At 42.7% G+C, this 19,858-nt stretch overlaps 1 protein-coding gene across 3 annotated transcripts in view; it reads left to right on the top strand.

Annotated features, from left to right (window-relative positions):
* The window catches only part of IQGAP2 (IQ motif containing GTPase activating protein 2), a 293,295-nt gene that overhangs the window by 249,272 nt on the left and 24,165 nt on the right, over positions 1 to 19,858 (top strand). For all 3 annotated transcript variants that reach the window (XM_056540352.1, XM_056540362.1, XM_056540373.1), the window contains 2 exons: positions 1,913 to 2,145; positions 4,864 to 4,996. In XM_056540352.1, the coding sequence (XP_056396327.1) occupies positions 1,913 to 2,145; positions 4,864 to 4,996 (366 nt within the window). The remainder of the gene's footprint in view (positions 1 to 1,912; positions 2,146 to 4,863; positions 4,997 to 19,858) is intronic.

A 19,858-nucleotide genomic window follows, 5' to 3' on the forward strand; every position in this document is an offset into this window, starting at 1 on the left:
TTTACTTTTTAAACAGGGATACATTTATAAGGGCAGGCAGGGACCTAAAAATGTAGACGACAATAATAAAAATGTAGAAAGGGGCCATTTAAATTTAAAAATAATATATTTTTATAATTTTTTAACATTTTTAATTAGTAATGTTTTTTTTATATTGTGTTTAATAAAGTGTGTGTGTATGTGTATTTCACTTTTTTCTCTCTCTACTTTTTAAATTTTTAAGGTAGAACTACTACTCCCAGCATGGAACAGACTGTTCTATGATGGGAGCTGTAGTACCTGTACTAATAGACAGATCACAGCAGGTATCACTCCTGACACCCGATGCGATTGTCCTTTCTATTGCAGAGATGAAGCAGCTTTCTCCGGCGCTCGCATCTCTGCACTGTATTCCGGCCGGCCAGTGATGTGAATAGAATTCACATGACTTATTCATATTTCCTGCAGGGAGCTGTGATTGGCCAGCTCTCTGCGGTGATTGGCCAGCTCTCTGCGGGAAATATGAATAATAGGTATAAATACAGCATATACTCATACTACAGTGGGACCAGAGAAGAGCAGTCGGCAGCCCTCATTTATACATTATACAGGACGATCGCATTGGGTGTCAGAACTGACACCGCTGCGATCTGTCTATTAATGCAGGTACTACAGCTCCCAGCATGGAACAGAGTGTGCTCTATGTTGGGAGCAGTAGTACCTGCAGGTAAGGACCGATCACAGCAAGTGTCACTCCTGACACCCGATGCGATTGTCCTATCTAGATGCCAGAAAGCCTCTCGCTTCTATATATTATGATCGCAGAGGCTGTCAGGAGTAGTAGTGCTACCTATAATATGTTTAAAAAATATATATTTTGAAAAAAAAAGTGAAACACACACACTTTATGAAACACATTATTAAAATACATTACTAATACAAATTTTCTGAAAATGTATTCGGATCAAATCGTTTTTTATTTTTTTATTTTTTATTCAGCGAATCGGCTGATCATCTCTAGTCATAATTTCAGGATAATCCTTAGCTACAAAATTAAGGGTAGTCACTATTTAAGGCACATTTCCCATGAACAATATGAAGCTCGTAGTGGAGACAGAAGATATTGTGCGATCGATTGTGAGTTGCCGTTATGGATGGGCAAGTCTTGCCGCCTATTAGGGTTCAATCAGACAAAAAAGTGGAGAAACAAGTTACCCTAGTATACACCACTCAGTCATACAAACATACTATACATTGAACCTTCTCCCCAGTCTCCACTTTGCAATGCTTATAACAGGGAAACATATAATAGTTCAGAATGAGATACAGAGCTTTACACTAAAACCCATTATGTAACTATGGAGGGATTATTTAAAGACTGGTCCAAATGCTGTATTATATGCCATTTGGGATTTAGTAAACTGAAATATTAGTTTTACTGTGAAAATATTATTGCATTGTTTGTACTACTAGTGTATTACCTTATTTAACCTGCAGATGGCACTGTTCTAATTAAAGTGTAACAGTCTTTATGGGTTATTGACTTTACATCCTACTGAGATAGGATAGATGTAAACTCTTGCATTACTAAGTTCAGTGTTTCCCAACCAGTGTGCCACCAGCTGTTGCAAAACACGGCTGTCCAGGTATGCTGGGAGTTGTAGTTTTGCAACAGCTGGAGGCACACTGGTTGAGAAACATTCACTTAGACTGTTTTACAATTTAAATTACTTTTATTATTCTTTATTTAAAGCCACATTTAACTAGGCTAGGCTGGCACAAGCATCATGTAGGCACCAACACATATTAATCATAAGCGTGTCAATGAATGCATTGGTGTGAATGTTGAGTCGCCTTTTATCTTTAACTTAATTGATTGTATACAACCAATGTATTCACGACAGTTGCATCTGCGTCCTTCCTTTCCTTGTAGATTGTTGGAAACCTCCTTTATTACCGGTACATGAATCCTGCTATTGTAGCTCCAGATGGGTTTGACATTATTGACATGACAGCTGGAGGGCAGATTCATTCTGACCAGAGGAGGAACCTAGGTTCTGTGGCTAAAGCCCTTCAACATGCCGCTTCCAATAAACTATTTGATGGAGAAAATGTCCATATGTCTTCAATGAATGGCTACTTATCTCAGACTTACCAGAAGTTTAGGTTAGTAATTTTCTATGTTTTTTTTTTTTTTGCAAGAGGTAAAATATGCCCGTCAGTTTCTATATGTGATGCTTACCTGCTCTTTTATTTCCTCAGACGTTGCTGCCTGTCTGCTTTTTTTAGTTGAGCGCCATAAAATCAGAGCCATCCATGACTACAGCTTAGATACAGGGCCTGTAGGGAGTGTGAGGAAGTCTACGACATGTCTCCTGTCTTCTCAATGGTTCAGGCTGCTGCTCCCTCCCTTCCCCTGCAGCTCTGCCTACTGATTGGCTGATTTATACAAAACAAGATCATCAAAGGCTTTTACAAAAACTAGTAAAAGGGAAAAGTAGAAGATGTGTCCATAGCTATGGAAATGGATTTAGGGAAACTAGACTAATGGTCAGAACTCTGGCAACTAAAATTTATTGTGGATAAGTGCAAGACAAAGCACCTGGGGCATAAAAACCCAAGGCCAGAATATAGAATATGTCCTAACTTCAGTTCTGAGGAAAGAGATTTGGGGTCATTATGTCAGAAGACTTAAAGGTAGGCAGACAGTGTAATAGAGCAACAGAAAATGCAGTTCACAAAAATTTGTTATTGGCAGAGGATGAAATTCTGCGGGACGTGGTGAAGAAAAAACCTCTGGTCACTGAACAACCAGTCTTAAAGATAAATTGGTCAAGGGATGTCTGAATACTAGGGATCCACCGATATTGTTTTTATAGGGCCGATACTGATACTGATAATCTGTCACCTTTCAGACCGATAACTTATACCGATATTTCGGTATAAGTTATTGGCTATTTCAAACCCCCCCCCGGCGGGGCAGAAGCCGTTGCAGATCAATGATTTTAAAGCGGGCACTTTAAATCAATGAACTACAGCAGCTTTTGCGGTGCCAGAGACCGCCACTGCCACCCGCTTCTCTCCCCCTGCCTGTCCTGAGTCGAACCACCACAGTTGCCCCATCGCCTCCCCCCCATTCTCTGCCCACATGCCGCCGCCGCCACTGCCCCATCGCCTCCCCCCCCCCTTCTCTCAAGGTAATTGCCGATACCGATAATGTCCAAAATCGCGATTATCGGACGATAATATCGGCCAAACCGATAATCGGTCGATCCCTAATACACCGCAAGATAGCTGGCTAGCCAAATATATCCCAAAAGGAAATTTTAAGTGTGGGTCCTGAAACTGGTGTAGCTACATGTGCCCAGGTCAGACTGTCCAATTGAGGCGTGAGATATTGAGGGTAACATGCCGCACAAGATTGGTGGTATATGCAATAAAATGTACATGCGGTATGTTTTATGTGGGAAAAACTATTAGGCCCTTCAATGTGCGGTTCTCTGAGCATGTTAAATCTATAACAACGGCAAAAGGATCTCCCAAATTGATAAAACATATGCGCGAAACACCTGAAGGCAATATAAAAGACACAACCTTTGTGGGATTATTACGAATAGAGGGGGTCCGAGGGGGGTGGGGATAAAAACTCACTTAAAAAACACTGCTTAAAAAAGAAACTGCTATCAGAATTTAAACTCGGGCATTGGGTACTTTAGTATTAAATGAACATAATGACATAGATGTGTTCAGCATTTAATGTAATCATGGTATTTCATTGAAGCAGTATAGGGACTTAACTAGGAAGTAGCTATGTAAGGGCAAAAAGCATAAACAGGGGTGCTATCGTGCTTTGATTTTACTCATAATGTAGATGTGTTTAAAAATAACGCATAGGTGTGAATAGGTAGTTACATGTATGTACCTGAATATGCCCAGATGTACTAAGAGTTAACTTTTGTGGGGGCGTGCATTCTGTTTGTAATTGTACTTATGGGTGGAGAACTACGAAGTGACCTAGGGACCAGATAAAGCAGCAAATGCCTCTCTGTTCCCTCCCAAAGTCGGGATTGATTCTTGTGGAATTAAGTTTTGATAACCACTACAGTATGTGAATGCTGTGGAGCATTCTGTCTTATTTACATCAGATAAATGCTAGCAGAATTCTTGGGTGTATAAGGCGCATTAGCAGTAGAAAGAGCGAAGTGCTGGGTGTATGGAGAGAGGTATTAGCATTTGAGAGGGAAGTGCTCATGGGTGTATAGGGAGAGGTATTAGCAGTAGAGAGAAGTTCTCATGGGTGTATAGGAAGAGGTAGTGTCAGTAGAGAGGAAAGTGCTCATGGGTGTATAGGGAGGGGTATTGGCAGTAGAGAGGGAAGTGCTCTTGGATGTATAGGGCGAGGTAATAGCAGTAAAGAGGGAAGTGCTTATGTCGCTGTACATAGCACTGGTAAGACCTCACTTGGAGTATTGTGCCCAGTACTGGAGGCCGTACCTCTAGAAGTATATAGATATTCTGGGGAGAGTTCAGAAAAGAGCTACTAAACTAGTCCATGGGTTGCAGGATAAAACTTACCAGGAAAGTGTAAAGGACCTTAAAATGTATCGAAAAAAGACAAGACAGAGGGGATATGAGTATTCACAATATTGGGCAGACTAGATGGGCCAAATGGTTTTTATCTGCCAAAACATTGTTTCTACTAACTAGATGGGGTCCTATGGCTGCTATCAATGCGTCCTCCACTTTTCTATAGGTTTTTGTGACTTTTCCTTTATCTGTTTCATTAGTATGATTCCTTATTGCATTACATTTTTTTGTTGGCTTTAAACTATGAAATGTCGCAATATGCGATGTTATGCAAATATCTTTTTTACTTGTCTGTAGAAAATTTTTTCAAGCTGCCTGTGAAGTTCCTGAACCTGAGGAGAAATTCAATATTGACGAATTTTCTGACCTGATCACGCTAAGCAAGCCTATCATATACATTTCAATAGAAGAAATTATCAATACTCATTCGGTAAGTATGCCTTGTTCATAAATCTGAAATATGTCTACTATATGTGTGTTTTAGCGAACATGAGACCATTTTATTTGATGGGAAAATATAAAGACATTTCTCACCACTTGTGGATAAAAGAGATCGCCTCTCACAGCGTGGTGAATTTATCACAGTTTATGGATCTATTCACCTGGCAGAATCTCCGCTAGCAGAATTCTGCCTCAAATTAAAGCCCTATAGACTTCTATGGGATTCCACACTCCCATTCACACTTCACAGATTCCGCACCAATTCTGCACAAAATCCACAGAAGTGGAAGCGTAATTGGGGCGGATGAGTGGAAATTCTGCTATGTGAATAGACCCTATGACAGAAATGTAGATTGTGGCTCACAATGGGTAAAAGTGTGGCTCACAGTAAGATGCTTGTGCCATGTATGAAATTTAAGCCATTTTTCTCCAGTGCCAATCATTAAAAATCTCCTGTTGGATATCTACATTTTTCTCCAGGGATTTTAGTATCTACAAGACACTAGTCTGGTTGTCCAATTTATTAAAGCATACCTATTGTTTTATTAGTAAAATGAGGAGGAGGAGGGTGCAGCTTCTCATTCAGAGCTTGGTAATAAAACTATGGACGGGGCGGGAGGGGAGGTGGAGGGTGGAGGGGTGGGGGGATTAGGACAAAAATAAATACATTTTCAAGGCCCGGAGAAAGAAAGTGTAAAAGAAAAGGCACTATGTACTTGTTACACATTCCTGTTTGCATGATATCCTATGTAGAGCTACAGGAATGATGTAACAGCAGGTTCATATTAACAGGGTGTATCACTTTAGATTATTTGCACGTTTACTGAACCACTTTTGTGCGTCTTTCTCATAGCAGATAAATAAATGACCACAGGAAACTGTTCCCTTTCAATGAAGTAGGTGATAGTATCGTTGTGGCTCTGTGGTTAGCATTGCAGCCTTGCAGTACTATAGCCAGGGTTGACAATATCTCTTTGTAGTTTGTATGTTGGCCCCTGTTTCTGTGGGATCCTGCATTCTGCCTTATTCCAGAAACCTAATGATGGGTCATTTGGCTTCATATAAAATTGTCTCTAGCAAGTGTGTAGGAGATAGGGAAATTAGATTCCCAAAACTATGTGAAGTCAGGAGATTATCCAGTCTCCTATCATTGTACAGATAAAGCGGTAGGCACCTCTGGCTGATGGGGACTGGTTACTATGAAAACCACTGAATCATTGAGACCAGTCGCAGTGTGCACCAGTGGTTAATGGTGACTGGTCACTGTAGGCACCACTGACTCATGGAGACTAGTCATTGTATGCACCACTTGCTCATGTAGACTGATCACTGTAGGCACCACTGGCTCAGGGAGACTGGTCACTGTGTACACCACTGGCTCAGGGAGACTGGTCACTGTGTACACCACTGGCTCAGAGAGACTGAGCACTGTATGCACAGAGGGAGGTTACTGTATGCATCTATGGTTACTAGATGCAACTTTCGCTAATAGTAACTGGTGCCTATATGTACCATTAGCTAAATGTCTTACTGGTTACCCAATACACCAGTAGCTAACAGACACTAGTCGCTATACCTGAACCTCTAGATATTGGGAAAATAAGGCAGACATTTTTGGCCCATGTGAATTATTGTTCTTCTATAACACAGCTTGCTCTGCTGCCCCAGTCCTATACTGGGCAACAGCGAAAGCGGTCCTGCACAGTGAAATAATATCCATCTGTGCTTCTCTTAAACAGAAGACCTTGGAGGGCTTTAAATCTGCTAGTGCAGCTCTAACAATTGCATATTTCCAGTTCGTGGCCTCCTCCTCCTCCTCTCAGGGCAACAAGACCGAATGGCAAGAGACAAGGGCCAATTTTGAGCTATGGCTGGATAGAAGAGAACACTTGTATAGGTCAATCTACGAAACTGATCTCTTAAGGCAGGGTAACAAGGCAGGAAAATTGCTAGCAAGAGTGACGAAAGGTGCCTTCCCCTCGGCCTATGTGTTGGTTGGGGTCACCCAGAGGGATCCCCATTCAGTAAATAGACTATTCGGGGAGTTTTCTTCGTCTCTGTACTTCTCTCCCTCCACAGAGCAGGGGAGGGAAAACGTTTTCTAGACACCCTGACATTACCTGCTCTGTCAGAGAAACTGAGACTACTTCTTAATGCAGTGGCTCTCATCTACAATGCCGGATGTGTCTATGCCCATCTCCCAATTGAGGGTGATCTTGGGGTTAAATAGAGTCGATGCAGAAAGACACAAGCTGACTGGGAATAAGAACTTTTTCCAAAAATGAAAACCCTTTATTTTTGTGTCCTAATGCACAGGAGATGGGCGATATAATTATACCTTTTCTGCATACAGAGTGGTACGACCTGGAGGCCCTCCGGGTTCACTCAGTCTCTGAGGCTACTCTAGCTTTGTCGTGGATAGCTGGTTTGCTCATTTGGTCCCTGGGTTGTCCCCACCTGTGCATTACGGACTCCTCTGGAACTAGCTTCCTTCAACCCATATGTGTTCTCTGCCCACCCCATCCTTTTTTTCTTCCCCCACCTTTGCCGATACTGTGAACACCGCTCAACCGGTACTGCAATTATTTTGTTTAACGCTTGGTCCCTACGTGGATCCTTTACTGTCTATCATCATCCTGGACTCTTGTCTCCTTCCTATGTTTTTATTAAGTTTTGCACTTATGTTTTTAAAGAAATTTGAATAAAAGTAAAATAAAAATTGTTCTAGAACTGTTTGTGACTATGAAATGAGACAGTGACTCAACACTCAGGGGTCTTCTGGAGACCAGTTATTAATCTTTGTGTCCAAGGGAGGATGTGAATTAAATATACTGTAGCAAAGAACTACACCCACATGCATTTCTGTCTTCGTCCTGAGGATCAGTGACCGGCGTTGTGTCATTGACATTCCTGCCAGCAGTCAGTGTGAGGGTGCCGGCATCCCACACTGATGTGCACTGTTATCAATCAATACAATGTGGAAGACTAGATATTTCACACAGTATTTTAAGACTTGGTTGAGGAAATTAAAAAGCTTTTTTCACTTTGCTCCAAGTAATAATTTGTTTCATCTGTTATTGTTTGTTTTAAATGAAACACAAGAATTCTTTTTTTTAAACAAAAAACTACCATGCATTGGAAACAGATGTTCAGAATGTAACATTTAGATCCTCTAAAAGGAGGAACAATGTGCTCCACAATACTTTTAGTATTTGTTCTGAATAAAGCAGTTACTAGCTGACAAAAATCAAATCAAATGGAAGGAAATAAAAATAGTGTAGGCCTCTTATTATTTGCTGTATATGTAGGGGATGAGGGGACTGAAAATTTTAAAATTATTAGGCACTTTTTTATGCCACCACATTCCTTACTAACAGCAACATGTTCTGATCCCCCATCCAATCTCAAGAGGTGGAGTTAGAAAAAAAGAAAATAATAATAATACCACCACACCACAATCATTCTTTACCACCACATGGAACTAGATAATTCCACCACACTGTTAAGAAATAAAAGACATCAATATGGCACTGTGGTGTCCTGGTACAGAACACTCCTGTCTTCCTGACCTGTCAGGTGGATGTCACCTAGCGTGTCTGTTCCAGGCCCACTACTCAAGTTTAAATGTACAATTTATTGCACTGTAATATACTGTCAATGCACTTTTATGCTTTAATGTGCATTAAGAAGTTTACTTGCTTGTACAGGAGGATGCTGAGGGGATAACATGCCTGCTTCAGCAAATCAGGGTTGCTGCCCTGCTCCCCTAAGTCTGGCTAGACTAGGAGGAGCTAGTTAGTTCAGTCTAGAGAGTGGATGCCGCTGAGACCTTTGCTGTGGACCTGTACCTCACCACATGGGGGCAGGCCTAGGAGATCCATTTGCTGCACTTATCTGTTCCTGAGCAACAACGCCCTTCACAGGATCCCGCAGACCAGGCAAGTCAAGTTCTGAAAGGATAGCAGGAGATGGAAAGCCTCAGGCAACTCTGGACCAAATAGGTTCAGTCTGGCGGTAAGCCCTAACTTAGGATTCCCAAGTGAAGAGCAGTGTCAGTGTTTGTCAGCTCCTAATATCAAGATAGCAGGAAAAGAAAGTCATCTCACCTCCCACTGAACCTCTCCACACGGATCTGTACTGGCTGGGTACGATGTGTAAGCTGGAAAGAGAAGTTGATCCAGAGCTTGGGTAAAATGTTCAGCTTTATTGTAAATCCATTTAAAAGCAAAATTCACTCCATAGTGCACAAAACTTGACCATCTGGACACATTTCAAGTGGATCACCGCTCTTTATCACAGACTACAGACCTCACACTACACCTCCCTTACATTAGGGAAGGGGAAGAGGAGGAGTGTATTACGTTATTTCTTCACAAGTGTAGAAAGCATGAAAGTGAAAAGCAGATATACACATACACTGAAACCTTCGCCCTGGGTTCGGTCTGTTCATATATGCATTTACAAAGGCTGAATAGAGACAAGTGAATATAACAAGGTATATACCAAAAATTTAAACATTGCAAAATCACATGAATAAGAATGAAGCAGGTGTAACATGATGTGCACTGCAAGTCTGTTAATACTATTCATTCATAATGTGTCAGCAATTCTTGTATAATATTGAGACCTGTGGGGACACACTTATCTAACATGAATTGCCAATATTTTGAAGTTTCTTATACAGATCTCCACCTCTCTTGTTTGGACATAATTGTTCAATGGTATAAGTTCTGAAACTGTTCTTAGAGCAGCTATGTTTTTCAGTAAAATGCAAAGAGGCACCTGACTTTGAGCGAGTAGTGTTTTTACTAATGTCATAGAGGTGCTCCATAATGCGCTTTTTTTATTTTCTTTTGGTACACCCAACATATTATAGTGTGTGTAGTGTGAGGTCTGTTGTCTATGATAAAGAATGCTGATCTGCTCGAAACGCATCCAAAAGGTCAAGTTTTGTGCACCATGGAGTGAATTTTGCTTTTAAATGGATTTACGATAAAGCTGAACAGTTTACCCAAGCGCTGGATCAACTTCTCTTCTTTCTTGCTTACACAATGTACCCAGCTAGTACGGATCCATGCGGAGAGGTTCAGTGGGAGGGGAGCTGACTTTCTTTTCCTGCTATCTTGATATTTGGACTGTGTTCGTGCTCCCCCCGCCATCAGCAGCATATTTGCATAAACACTATAATAATAATTATTATTATCATTCCTATTTGTGCACAAGAATATTTTCTGCTTAAACGCATTTGGGCTTGTACCTATTGGCGGGCAATAGGAATCATTCGCAGAAGGCAGCACAATTGTTCTCATCCACAGCAAGACCTGACTGCAATCAGGTGAATTTCAAGGTGTTACGGCATAATTTAGAGGCACTGCTGCATCATGAGACACGCTTAGGGTGGGATCAAGAAACCTTGAATAATTACCTGCAAAAGGATATCATCCCAAGAGGCCTGCATCTCAAAAAAAGTGCCAACTACAATATTTTGCAGTGAGTTTGTGGAAGAATGGAACGATTCCTTGACTGACTGTTCATTACAAATCATGTGATCCATTGTGAAATATGAGAATAAAGAGCTAGAAAGCATGCAACTGGAAATCGACATCTTAAAAGAGGAGGCTTTGCAGTATAATGAATTACCGGACTATGACACGCTTATTGAAAAAATAAATGAAAATGTTGAGAAATTGGAGAATCAAATTATGGAGACCAAAAAAATAAAATTCCAATGGGACATTAACAATTACAAGTTAAACCAAGTGTATGAGTGGGGCAGGTGGGAGAGATACAATACGATTACTCAAATCTATTCTGAAAAAATTAACAACGTGTTCCCACATCTCATACCAAAGCAAAAGTCACTTTCAGCTCCTCAGAAGTTGACTCGGAAAGCAGTGATAATTCAGAGCCAGATGCCAGCACCACACAGCAGCCAAAAATCATACAAAAAGTCATACTACCGCAAACCCAAAAGCAACAAGCGACAACCAAGAAACGTCGCAGAGGCAGCAGAAAGCACAAAAGGAAATGCGGTATCGGAGCGGCAACTTAGGAAACGGGAAACTCCCCGCAAGGGGTCCTGAATCTTTTATCTGTCTGACAGATGAAAAAGTCCAGTTACTATCTAAAGGACTTAATTTCTCTCAAATCAATAATTTTTATTTTTTCTTTTGTACGGAATCTTACCATAAAAAGATTTTTTTTTTAAGTGGATAATACTAGAATAGTGATGTCGCGAACATAAAATTTTCGGTTCGCGAACGGCGAACACGAACTTCCGCAAATGTTCGCGAACCGGCGAACCGCCATTGACTTCAATGGGCAGGCGAATTTTAAAACCCACAGGGACTCTTTCTGGCCACAATAGTGATTTAAAAGTTGTTTCAAGGGGACTAATACCTGGACTGTGGCGTGCTGGAGGGGATCCATGGCAAAACTCCCATGGAAAATTACATAGTTGATGCAGAGTCTGGTTTTAATCCATAAAGGGCATAAATCACCTATTATTCCTAAATTCTTTGGAATAACGTGCTTTAGCCCCCTTTAGGCAGCACATAGAGCCCCCTTTAGACATCACATAGTTAGATCCCCCCTTTAGACAGCACATAGATTCCCCTATATTAGGCAGCACATAGGTAGAGCCCCCCTTTAGGCAGCACATAGGTAGAGCCTCCCTTTAGGCAGCACATAGAGCCCCCTTTAGGCATCACATAGTTAGATCCCCCCTTTAGGCATCACATAGTTAGATCCCCCCTTTAGGCATCACATAGATTCCCCCATGTTAGGCAGCACATAGTTAGAGCCTCCCTTTAGGCAGCACATAGAGCCCCCTTTAGGCAGCACATATTTAGATCCCCCTTTAGGCAGCACATAGATTCCCCCATATTAGGCAGCACATAGTTAGAGCCCCCTTTAGGCAGCACACAGATTCCCCCATATTAGGCAGCACATAGTTAGAGCCTACCTTTAGGCAGCACATAGAGCCCCCTTTAGGCAGCACATAGTTAGATCCCCCCCCCCCCCCTTTAGGCATCACATAGTTAGATCCCCCCTTTAGGCAGCACATAGTTAGATCCCCCCTTTAGGCAGCACATAGATTCCCCCATGTTAGGCAGCACATAGTTAGAGCCTCCCTTTAGGCAGCACATAGAGCCCCCTTTAGGCAGCACATATTTAGATCCCCCTTTAGGCAGCACACAGATTCCCCCATATTAGGCAGCACATACTTAGAGCCCCCCTTTAGGCAGCACATAGTGGGATTTGAACCCAAGGCCAACCTCTGAGCCACCATGCTACCCTTACCATACATCTAATATGCACGGTTGCTAAAATGGACAGAGATGTCAGCAGAGAGTACCAGAAAAATTAGGCATGTACACATGGCTGAAAAATAAGAACAAGCGCATATCCAAGAGTCCAGAAGACTGCAGGATGGAGAAACAAAGAAATTATTTTCTAAATAATAATTTTCATCAAATAAAGAAACAGTTCATCCCTCTTTGTATTTTATTTTTGAAAATTTAAGTTAAAAAAATCACACGCAACAAGTGTTCCTTGGTGTAATGGTTAGTACTCTGGAAAATGTAAGTTAAAATTATCAGAAAGTCCAGAAGACTCTATGATGCAGGACGGTGAAAATCACAGAGAAATCCTTTTCAAAATAAAATTTTTCATCAAATCAAGATGAAAGCAGCGGCCAGAAAAATTGCAGCAGCAGAAAAAGTGCAGCACCAGAGGCCAGAAAAATTAGGCATGTACACATGCCTGAAAATGTTTTTGTTGTTGCAGCCGCTGCTGTAGCAGCGGCCAAAAAAGTTTCTGTTTGTTTCGCCAGGCAGAAAGTGCCCTAAAACATTGCGGCTTGAACCCTAGTTGGTGGCGGATAAGTCACGCAAGTCATCCGGCATTCAGAGGTAACATACAGCAGCACGTGGACCATTTTTGGCCCAAGGCAGCTCATCTGATCAGGCCTTGTTCAATCAAATGTATCACACAGTGTCAGTCGGATCCATCCCTCATTCATCTTAATAAAGGTGAGGTAATCTAGACTTTTTTGACCAAGGCGACTCCTCTTCTCAGTGACAATACCTCCTGCTGCACTGAAGGTCCTTTCAGACAGGACACTTGAAGCGGGACAGGCCAGAAGTTCGAGCGCAAATTGGGATAGCTCAGGCCACAGGTCAAGCCGGCACACCCAGTAGTCAAGGGGTTCATTGCTCCTCAGAGTGTCGATATCTGCGGTTAAGGCCAGGTAGTCTGGTACCTGTCGGTCAAGTCGTTCTCTGATGTTGGACCCCGAAGGGCTGTGGCGATACGTAGGGCTTTAAAAGCTCTGCATGTCCTCCATCAACAGCATGTCTGTATAGCATCCTGTCCTTGCCGGCGTGTTCGTGGGAGGAGGATAATTACTTTCACCTCTTCCCCTGTTAGATTCCTGGTGTGCTGTGACATGACCCTTATACGCTGTGTACAGCATACTTCTTAATTTATTTTGGACCTGCTGAATCCTTTCCGCCTTGCAGTAACGCGGTAACATGTCAGGCACTTTACATTTATACCGGGGGTCTAGTAGCGTGGACACCCAGTACAGGTCTTTCTCCTTCAGCCTTTTTATACGAGGGTCCCTCAACAGGCACAACAGCATGAAAGACCCCATTTGCACAAGGTTGGATGCCGGGCTACTCATGTCCCGTTCCTCGTCCTCAGTGATGTCAGGGAAGGTATAATCTTCTTCCCCCAAGCCACGTACAACACCACGGGTACCAAATAGGGGACAAGGAGCACCCTGGGATGCCTGTTGTGGTTGGTCTTCCTCCTCCTCTTCAAAGTCACATTCCTCCTCTGACTCCTCTTCCTCACAATCCTCTTCCAGTGTTGACGCAGGTCCAGCAAGCGAAGCTGATAAGGCTGTTTCTGGTGGTGATGATGACCACAACTCTTCCTCTTCACCATCATCCACTGCCTGATCCAGCACTCTTCGCAGGGCACGCTCCAGGAAGAAAACAAACGGTATGATGTTGCTGATGGTGCCTTCGGTGCGACTGACCAGGTTTGTCACCTCCTCAAAAGGATGAATGAGCCTACAGGCATTGCGCATGAGTGTCCAGTAACGTGGGAAAAAAATTCCCAGCTCCGCAGATGATGTCCTAGCACCGCAATCATACAAATATTCATTGACTGCTTTTTCTTGTTGGAGCAGGCGGTCGAACATTAGGAGTGTTGAATTCCAACGTGTCGGGCTGTCGCAAATCAAGCGCCTCACTGGCATGTTGTTTCGCCTCTGGATATCTGACAAGTGCGCCATGGCCGTGTAGGAACGCCTGAAATGGCCACACACCTTCCTTGACTGCTTCAGGACATCCTGTAAGCCTGGGTACTTATGCACAAAGCGTTGTACAATCAAATTACACACATGTGCCATGCAAGGCACATGTGTCAACTTGCCCAACCTCAATGCCGCCAACAAATTTTTTCTGTTGTCACAAACCACCTTGCCGATCTCCAGTTGGTGCGGAGTCAGCCAATGATCCACCTGTGCATTCAGGGCAGACAGGAGCGCTGGTGCGGTGTGACGCTCCGCTTTGAGGCAGGTAAACCCCAAGATGGCGTGACACTGCCATATCTGGGATGTGGAATAGCACCTGGGGAGCTGGGGGGGTGCCGGTGATGTGGAGCAAGACGCAGCATTGGAAGAGGACTCAGCCGAGGAGTTATGGAAGAGGATGGAGTAGGAGGAGTAGAGGAGGTGGCAGCAGGCCTGCCTGCAAGTCGTGGCGGTGTCACCAACTCCTCTGCAGAGCCACGCATTCCATGCTTGGCAGCCATCACCAGGTTTACCCAATGTGCAGTGTAGGTGATATACCTGCCCTGACCATGCTTTGCAGACCAGGTATCAGTGGTCAGATGGATCCTTGCCCCTACACTGTGTGCCAGACATGCCATAATTTCTTATGCACAATGGAGTAAAGGTTAGGGATTGCCTTTTGTGCAAAAAAATTTCACTGCGGTGTCCCAATGGCTACAAATTTTTTAAAGGCCTCAGACTCCACCAGCTTGTATGGTAAAAGCTGGTGGGCTAGCAGTTCAGACAAGCCAGCTGTCAGACACCGGGCTAGGGGGTGACTTTGAGACATTGGCTTCTTGCACTCAAACATCTCCTTGACAGACACCTGACTGTGGGCAGATGAGCAGGAACTGCTCAAGGCGAGAGACAGAGAGGCGGATGGTTGAGAGGGGGCAAGGAGGGCAGCAGTGGTATACCTGGCTGAAGATGCTGGACCAGGAGGAGGATGGCGGCTTTGATTTTGTGTGCTGCTTGTACTGATGTGTTGATCCCATAGGCGTTTGTGATGTGACATCATGTGCCTTCGCAAAGCAGTTGTACCTAGGTGGGTGTTGGACTTCCCACGACTCAGTTTCTTCTGGCACAGGTTGCAAATGGCCTCACTGTTGTCAGAGGCAGACACACCAAAAAAATGGCAAACTGCTGAGCTCTGCGATGACGGCATTCTGGTGGTGGCAACAGCATGCGTTGATTGGCGTCCCGTCTGGCTGACCCCAGGTGCCGATGCATGCTGTCTGACTGTGCCACTAGCTCCTTGCGACGACCTCCCCCTGCGTCCAACTCGTCTCCTCCTCCTCTCTGTCTCCACATCTAAACTTTCAGCCTGTTCTTCTTCTCTTCTAGCGGGCACCCACGTGGCATCCACAAACACATCATCATCATCAACACCTTCAGCGCTATCTGACACCTCAAGAAAGGAAGCAGCAGCGGGTACAATATCATCATCACACCGTACGTCCATGTGTGTAATGCTGCCTGACTGAGACATATACCTGTTAACTACATCCTCTGGCAATAATGGTTGCGCATCACTCATGTCTTCAAACTGATGTGTAAATGACTCCTCTGAAGTATCAAGTAAAGCTGCTGTTGTGCTAGTGTTGGTGGTGGGCGGGCAAGTGGTAGCATGAGAGGTGCCCGAAGCTAAGCTAGAGAAGAAGGATGGTGCGTCAAGGTTCCGAGCAGAAGCTGTAGAAGATTGGGTATCTTGTGATAGCCAGTCAACTATGTCCTCAGAACTTTGAGTGTTCAGGGTACGTGGCCTCTGAACACTGGCCATTATTCTAGGGCCAAAGGGAATCCCAGCACCACGACGGCCCCTGCGGGGTGGCCTGCCTCTGCCTGTAATTTTTTTTTTGGTTAAATTTGCACAAGTGTCACACCAAATATGATTTGCACTAGGGTGATACAATTAGCCCTGCAGGCAAAAAACTCACAACTGTGACGTGAACTGACTGGTTTTATTTCACAGCCCAAAAAGTTTTTTTTTTTTTTTTACTTTGCACAAGTGTCACACCAAATGTGATTTGCACTAGGGTGACACAATTAGCCCTGCAGGCAAAAAAATATCACAACTGTGACGTGAACTTACCCACACACCAAATGTGATTTGCACTAGAGTGACAATGAGCAAAAAAGGTTGCCAGCGCAGTTCCCCTTTTAAGCAGAGGTCCCCAACCAGGGTGCCTCCAGCAGTTGCAAGACACACAGACTGATATTTGAGCCCTAAAAAGGGCTTTTTTGGGTGCTGTCCTTAAAGCAGATGTTAGACTAGTGCTTTAGGAGTAGAGTGGACCCTGAATACACCACCTAGCAGTAACCTAGCTATCGCTTTCCCTATTACAGCAGGAGCAGCTTCTCTGTCCCTCCACTTTCTAAGCCTGCAGCATGCCGAATAAAGGTAAAATGGCATCCGTGCAGGAGGTAGGAGGGTCTGGAAGGGAGGGACTGCTGCTGATTGGCTGTAATGTGTCTGCTGACTCTGACTCACAGGGTCAAAGTTTACCGCAATGTTAAAGTATAGGGGGCGGATCGAACTTCACATATGTTCGCCCGGCGATGCGAATGCGTACATGCTAAGTTCGCCGGGAACTGTTCGCGGGCGAACAATTCGCGACATCTCTATACTAGAACAAAGTCCAGCAATCAGGAGACATTGAATTAATCCAGGGCTATGAATTTTAGGGAACAGCAATCTCTTGTATCGCTGCAAGATCTAGATTTTGCCCAAAGTGTTGGTGACAAAAATATTGTCACCAACACTTGAATATCCTTCAATTCCCAATCCACATTTTTACCCTATTCAGTCCAGGGCAGAATGTATGACACTGTTTCAGGAATGTATAATTAAAGAATTTACTGCCCTAGGTAATAAAACTAATGGTAAAAGGTTCAAACGTGATAATCTCGCCATTCGCGCCCTTAAAAATAACAAACATCTTACTATCAAAATGTCTGATAAGGGCAGAATGGTTACCATTATGAACACGTCAGATTACATTACATAAATGCAAAATATGTTGAATGATGTTGGTACTTACAGAAAACTGGATGGCAATCCCACTGTTGTCTTTAGTAAAATATTATATAAACTTTTGGAGGAGGGCATTGCTCTGGGAGCCATCACGGAGGGACAGCGCAAGTACTTATCAGTCAAAAATCTTGTCACACCTGTACTGTATTGCCTACCTAAAACCCACAAGGGGATTTCCCCTCCCCATGCGACAGATTGTGTCATCTAGGGGGTCCCTTACTGAAAGATTATCTTCCTGATTGGATTTACTCCTCCAGCCTTTAGTACAGTGTGTGCCATGATTCCTCAAGGATACTAAGGATGTGTTGTCACAACTGACCAACATCACATGGAGAGAGGGATGGGTGTGGGTCACAAGCGATGTAGTTTCGCTCTATACCTGCATTCCATGGCAGGTAGCACAGGAAGCATTAGAATTCCATCTTAAAAGATTTAGCAATTATGCACCTGACTTATGCGAATTCATTATGCAAGTAACCCATTTTCTAATGTTGCACAATTATTTTGAGTTTGACCTAAATACAGTGGCGTTTAAATTGGGGGCCCGTTATTCTCCATTCCTTGCGAACTTAAAGGGGTTATCCAAGAAAAAGGTTTTTTTTATATATCAACTGGCTCCAGAAAGTTAAACAGATTTGTAAATTACTTCTATTAAAAAATCTTAATCCTTTCAGTACTTATGAGCTTCTGAAGTTTAGGTTGTTCTTTTCTGTCTAAGTAATCTCTGATGACACTTGTCTCAGGAAACGCCCTGTTTAGAAGAGGTTTGCTATGGGAATTTGCTTCTAAACTGGGCGGTTCCCGAGACACGTGTCATCAGAGATTACTTAGACAGAAAAGAACAACCTTAACTTCAGAAGCTCATAAGTACTGAAAGGATTAAGATTTTTTAATAGAAGTCATTTACAAATCTGTTTAACTTTCTGGAGCCAGTTGATATATATAAAAAAGTTTTTTCCTGGAATACCCCTTTAACAATGTCATATTGGTAGCATCAATTCATTTTTATGCTCACAATCAATTTGCACAACAGTTACAGTGATATGGAAGGTACATAGACGATATTCTTTTTGTCTGGAGTAGCAATGTATCTTCCGTGCCACTGTTCATTCAATACATGAATGACAACCAATATAATTTAAAATTTACATTTCATATGTCATTAAATGAGATTTCTTTTTTGGATTTAAACATCACAGTTGACGATAATCATCATATTCAAATTGCTACGTATAGAAAACCTTTATCTGGTAATACACTGCTGAGAGCCAATAGCAATCAACCCAGTCACACAATCTCATCCATCCCAGTAGGTGAAAACATGTTTAAAAAGGAACAGAAGTAATGAAGCAACCTATCAACATCACAAACAGGGACTATTAAGAAGATTAAAAGATATGGGGTACACAAATAAGATTATTGATAGAGCGGATAAAATAGTATCCCATAAAGATCGTTCACTACTATTAAGCAATGACGAGTCCACTCAACAAGAAAACGGTTTTGGCCCTCACATACATACTCTCCACTTTTTAAAACAGCTAAAATCATCATTCATAAGCATCTTCATATCCTAAAAGAAGACCCCATATTGTCTAAGATATTATCAGCAGGATGCTCAATAGTTTCCAAGAGGGCCCCTACTCTAGGAGATCAACTTTCGCCCAGCATGCTAGCTAACTCTTCTTCTTGCACCTGGTTACACCACAGCGGTTTTTATCGCTGCGGTAAAACAGTCTGTAAAACATGCCAATATGTCCAATTAACCAAGACCTTCAAGAACACAACAGGTAACAGGGAGTTTCTTATTAAGAAGCCCCTTATCTGTTGCAGCACTAACATTGTGTATGTCATATAGTGCATCAGCTGCAATTTAAAATATGTTGGGTGTACCAAAAGAAAATTAAAAACGTGCATCATGGAGCATCTCTATGACATGAGTAAAAACACTACTCGCTCAAAGTCAGGTGCCTCTTTGCATTTTATTGAAAAACATAGCTGCTCTAAGAACAATTTCAGAACTTATACTATTGAACAAGTATGCCCAAATAAGAGAGGTGGAGATCTGTGTAAGAAACTTCAAAATAGGGAGGCATATTGGCAATTCATGTTAGATACGTGTGCCCCCACAGGTCTCGATATTATACAAGAATTGCTGACACGTTATGAATGAATACTATTAACAGACTTGCAGTGCACATCATGTTACACCTTCTTCATTTTTATTCATGTGATTTTGCAATGTTTGAATTTTTTGTATATACCTTGTTATATTCACTTGTCTCTATTCAGCCTCTGTAAACGCATATATGAACGGACCGAACCCAGGCGAAGGTTTCAGCGTATGTGTATATCTGCTTTTCACTTTCATGCTGCGCCCATGTAGGTTGACTCATGTTCACATTGCATACGTTTGCTTACAGCTTCTTTTCCAAGTTGATGTGGTGTTCTTAATTGCTTTTTAACCTACACTT

This window comes from Hyla sarda, chromosome 1 (genome assembly GCF_029499605.1).
Source record: "Hyla sarda isolate aHylSar1 chromosome 1, aHylSar1.hap1, whole genome shotgun sequence".
In the NCBI taxonomy this organism is placed as follows: Eukaryota; Metazoa; Chordata; class Amphibia; order Anura; family Hylidae; genus Hyla; species Hyla sarda.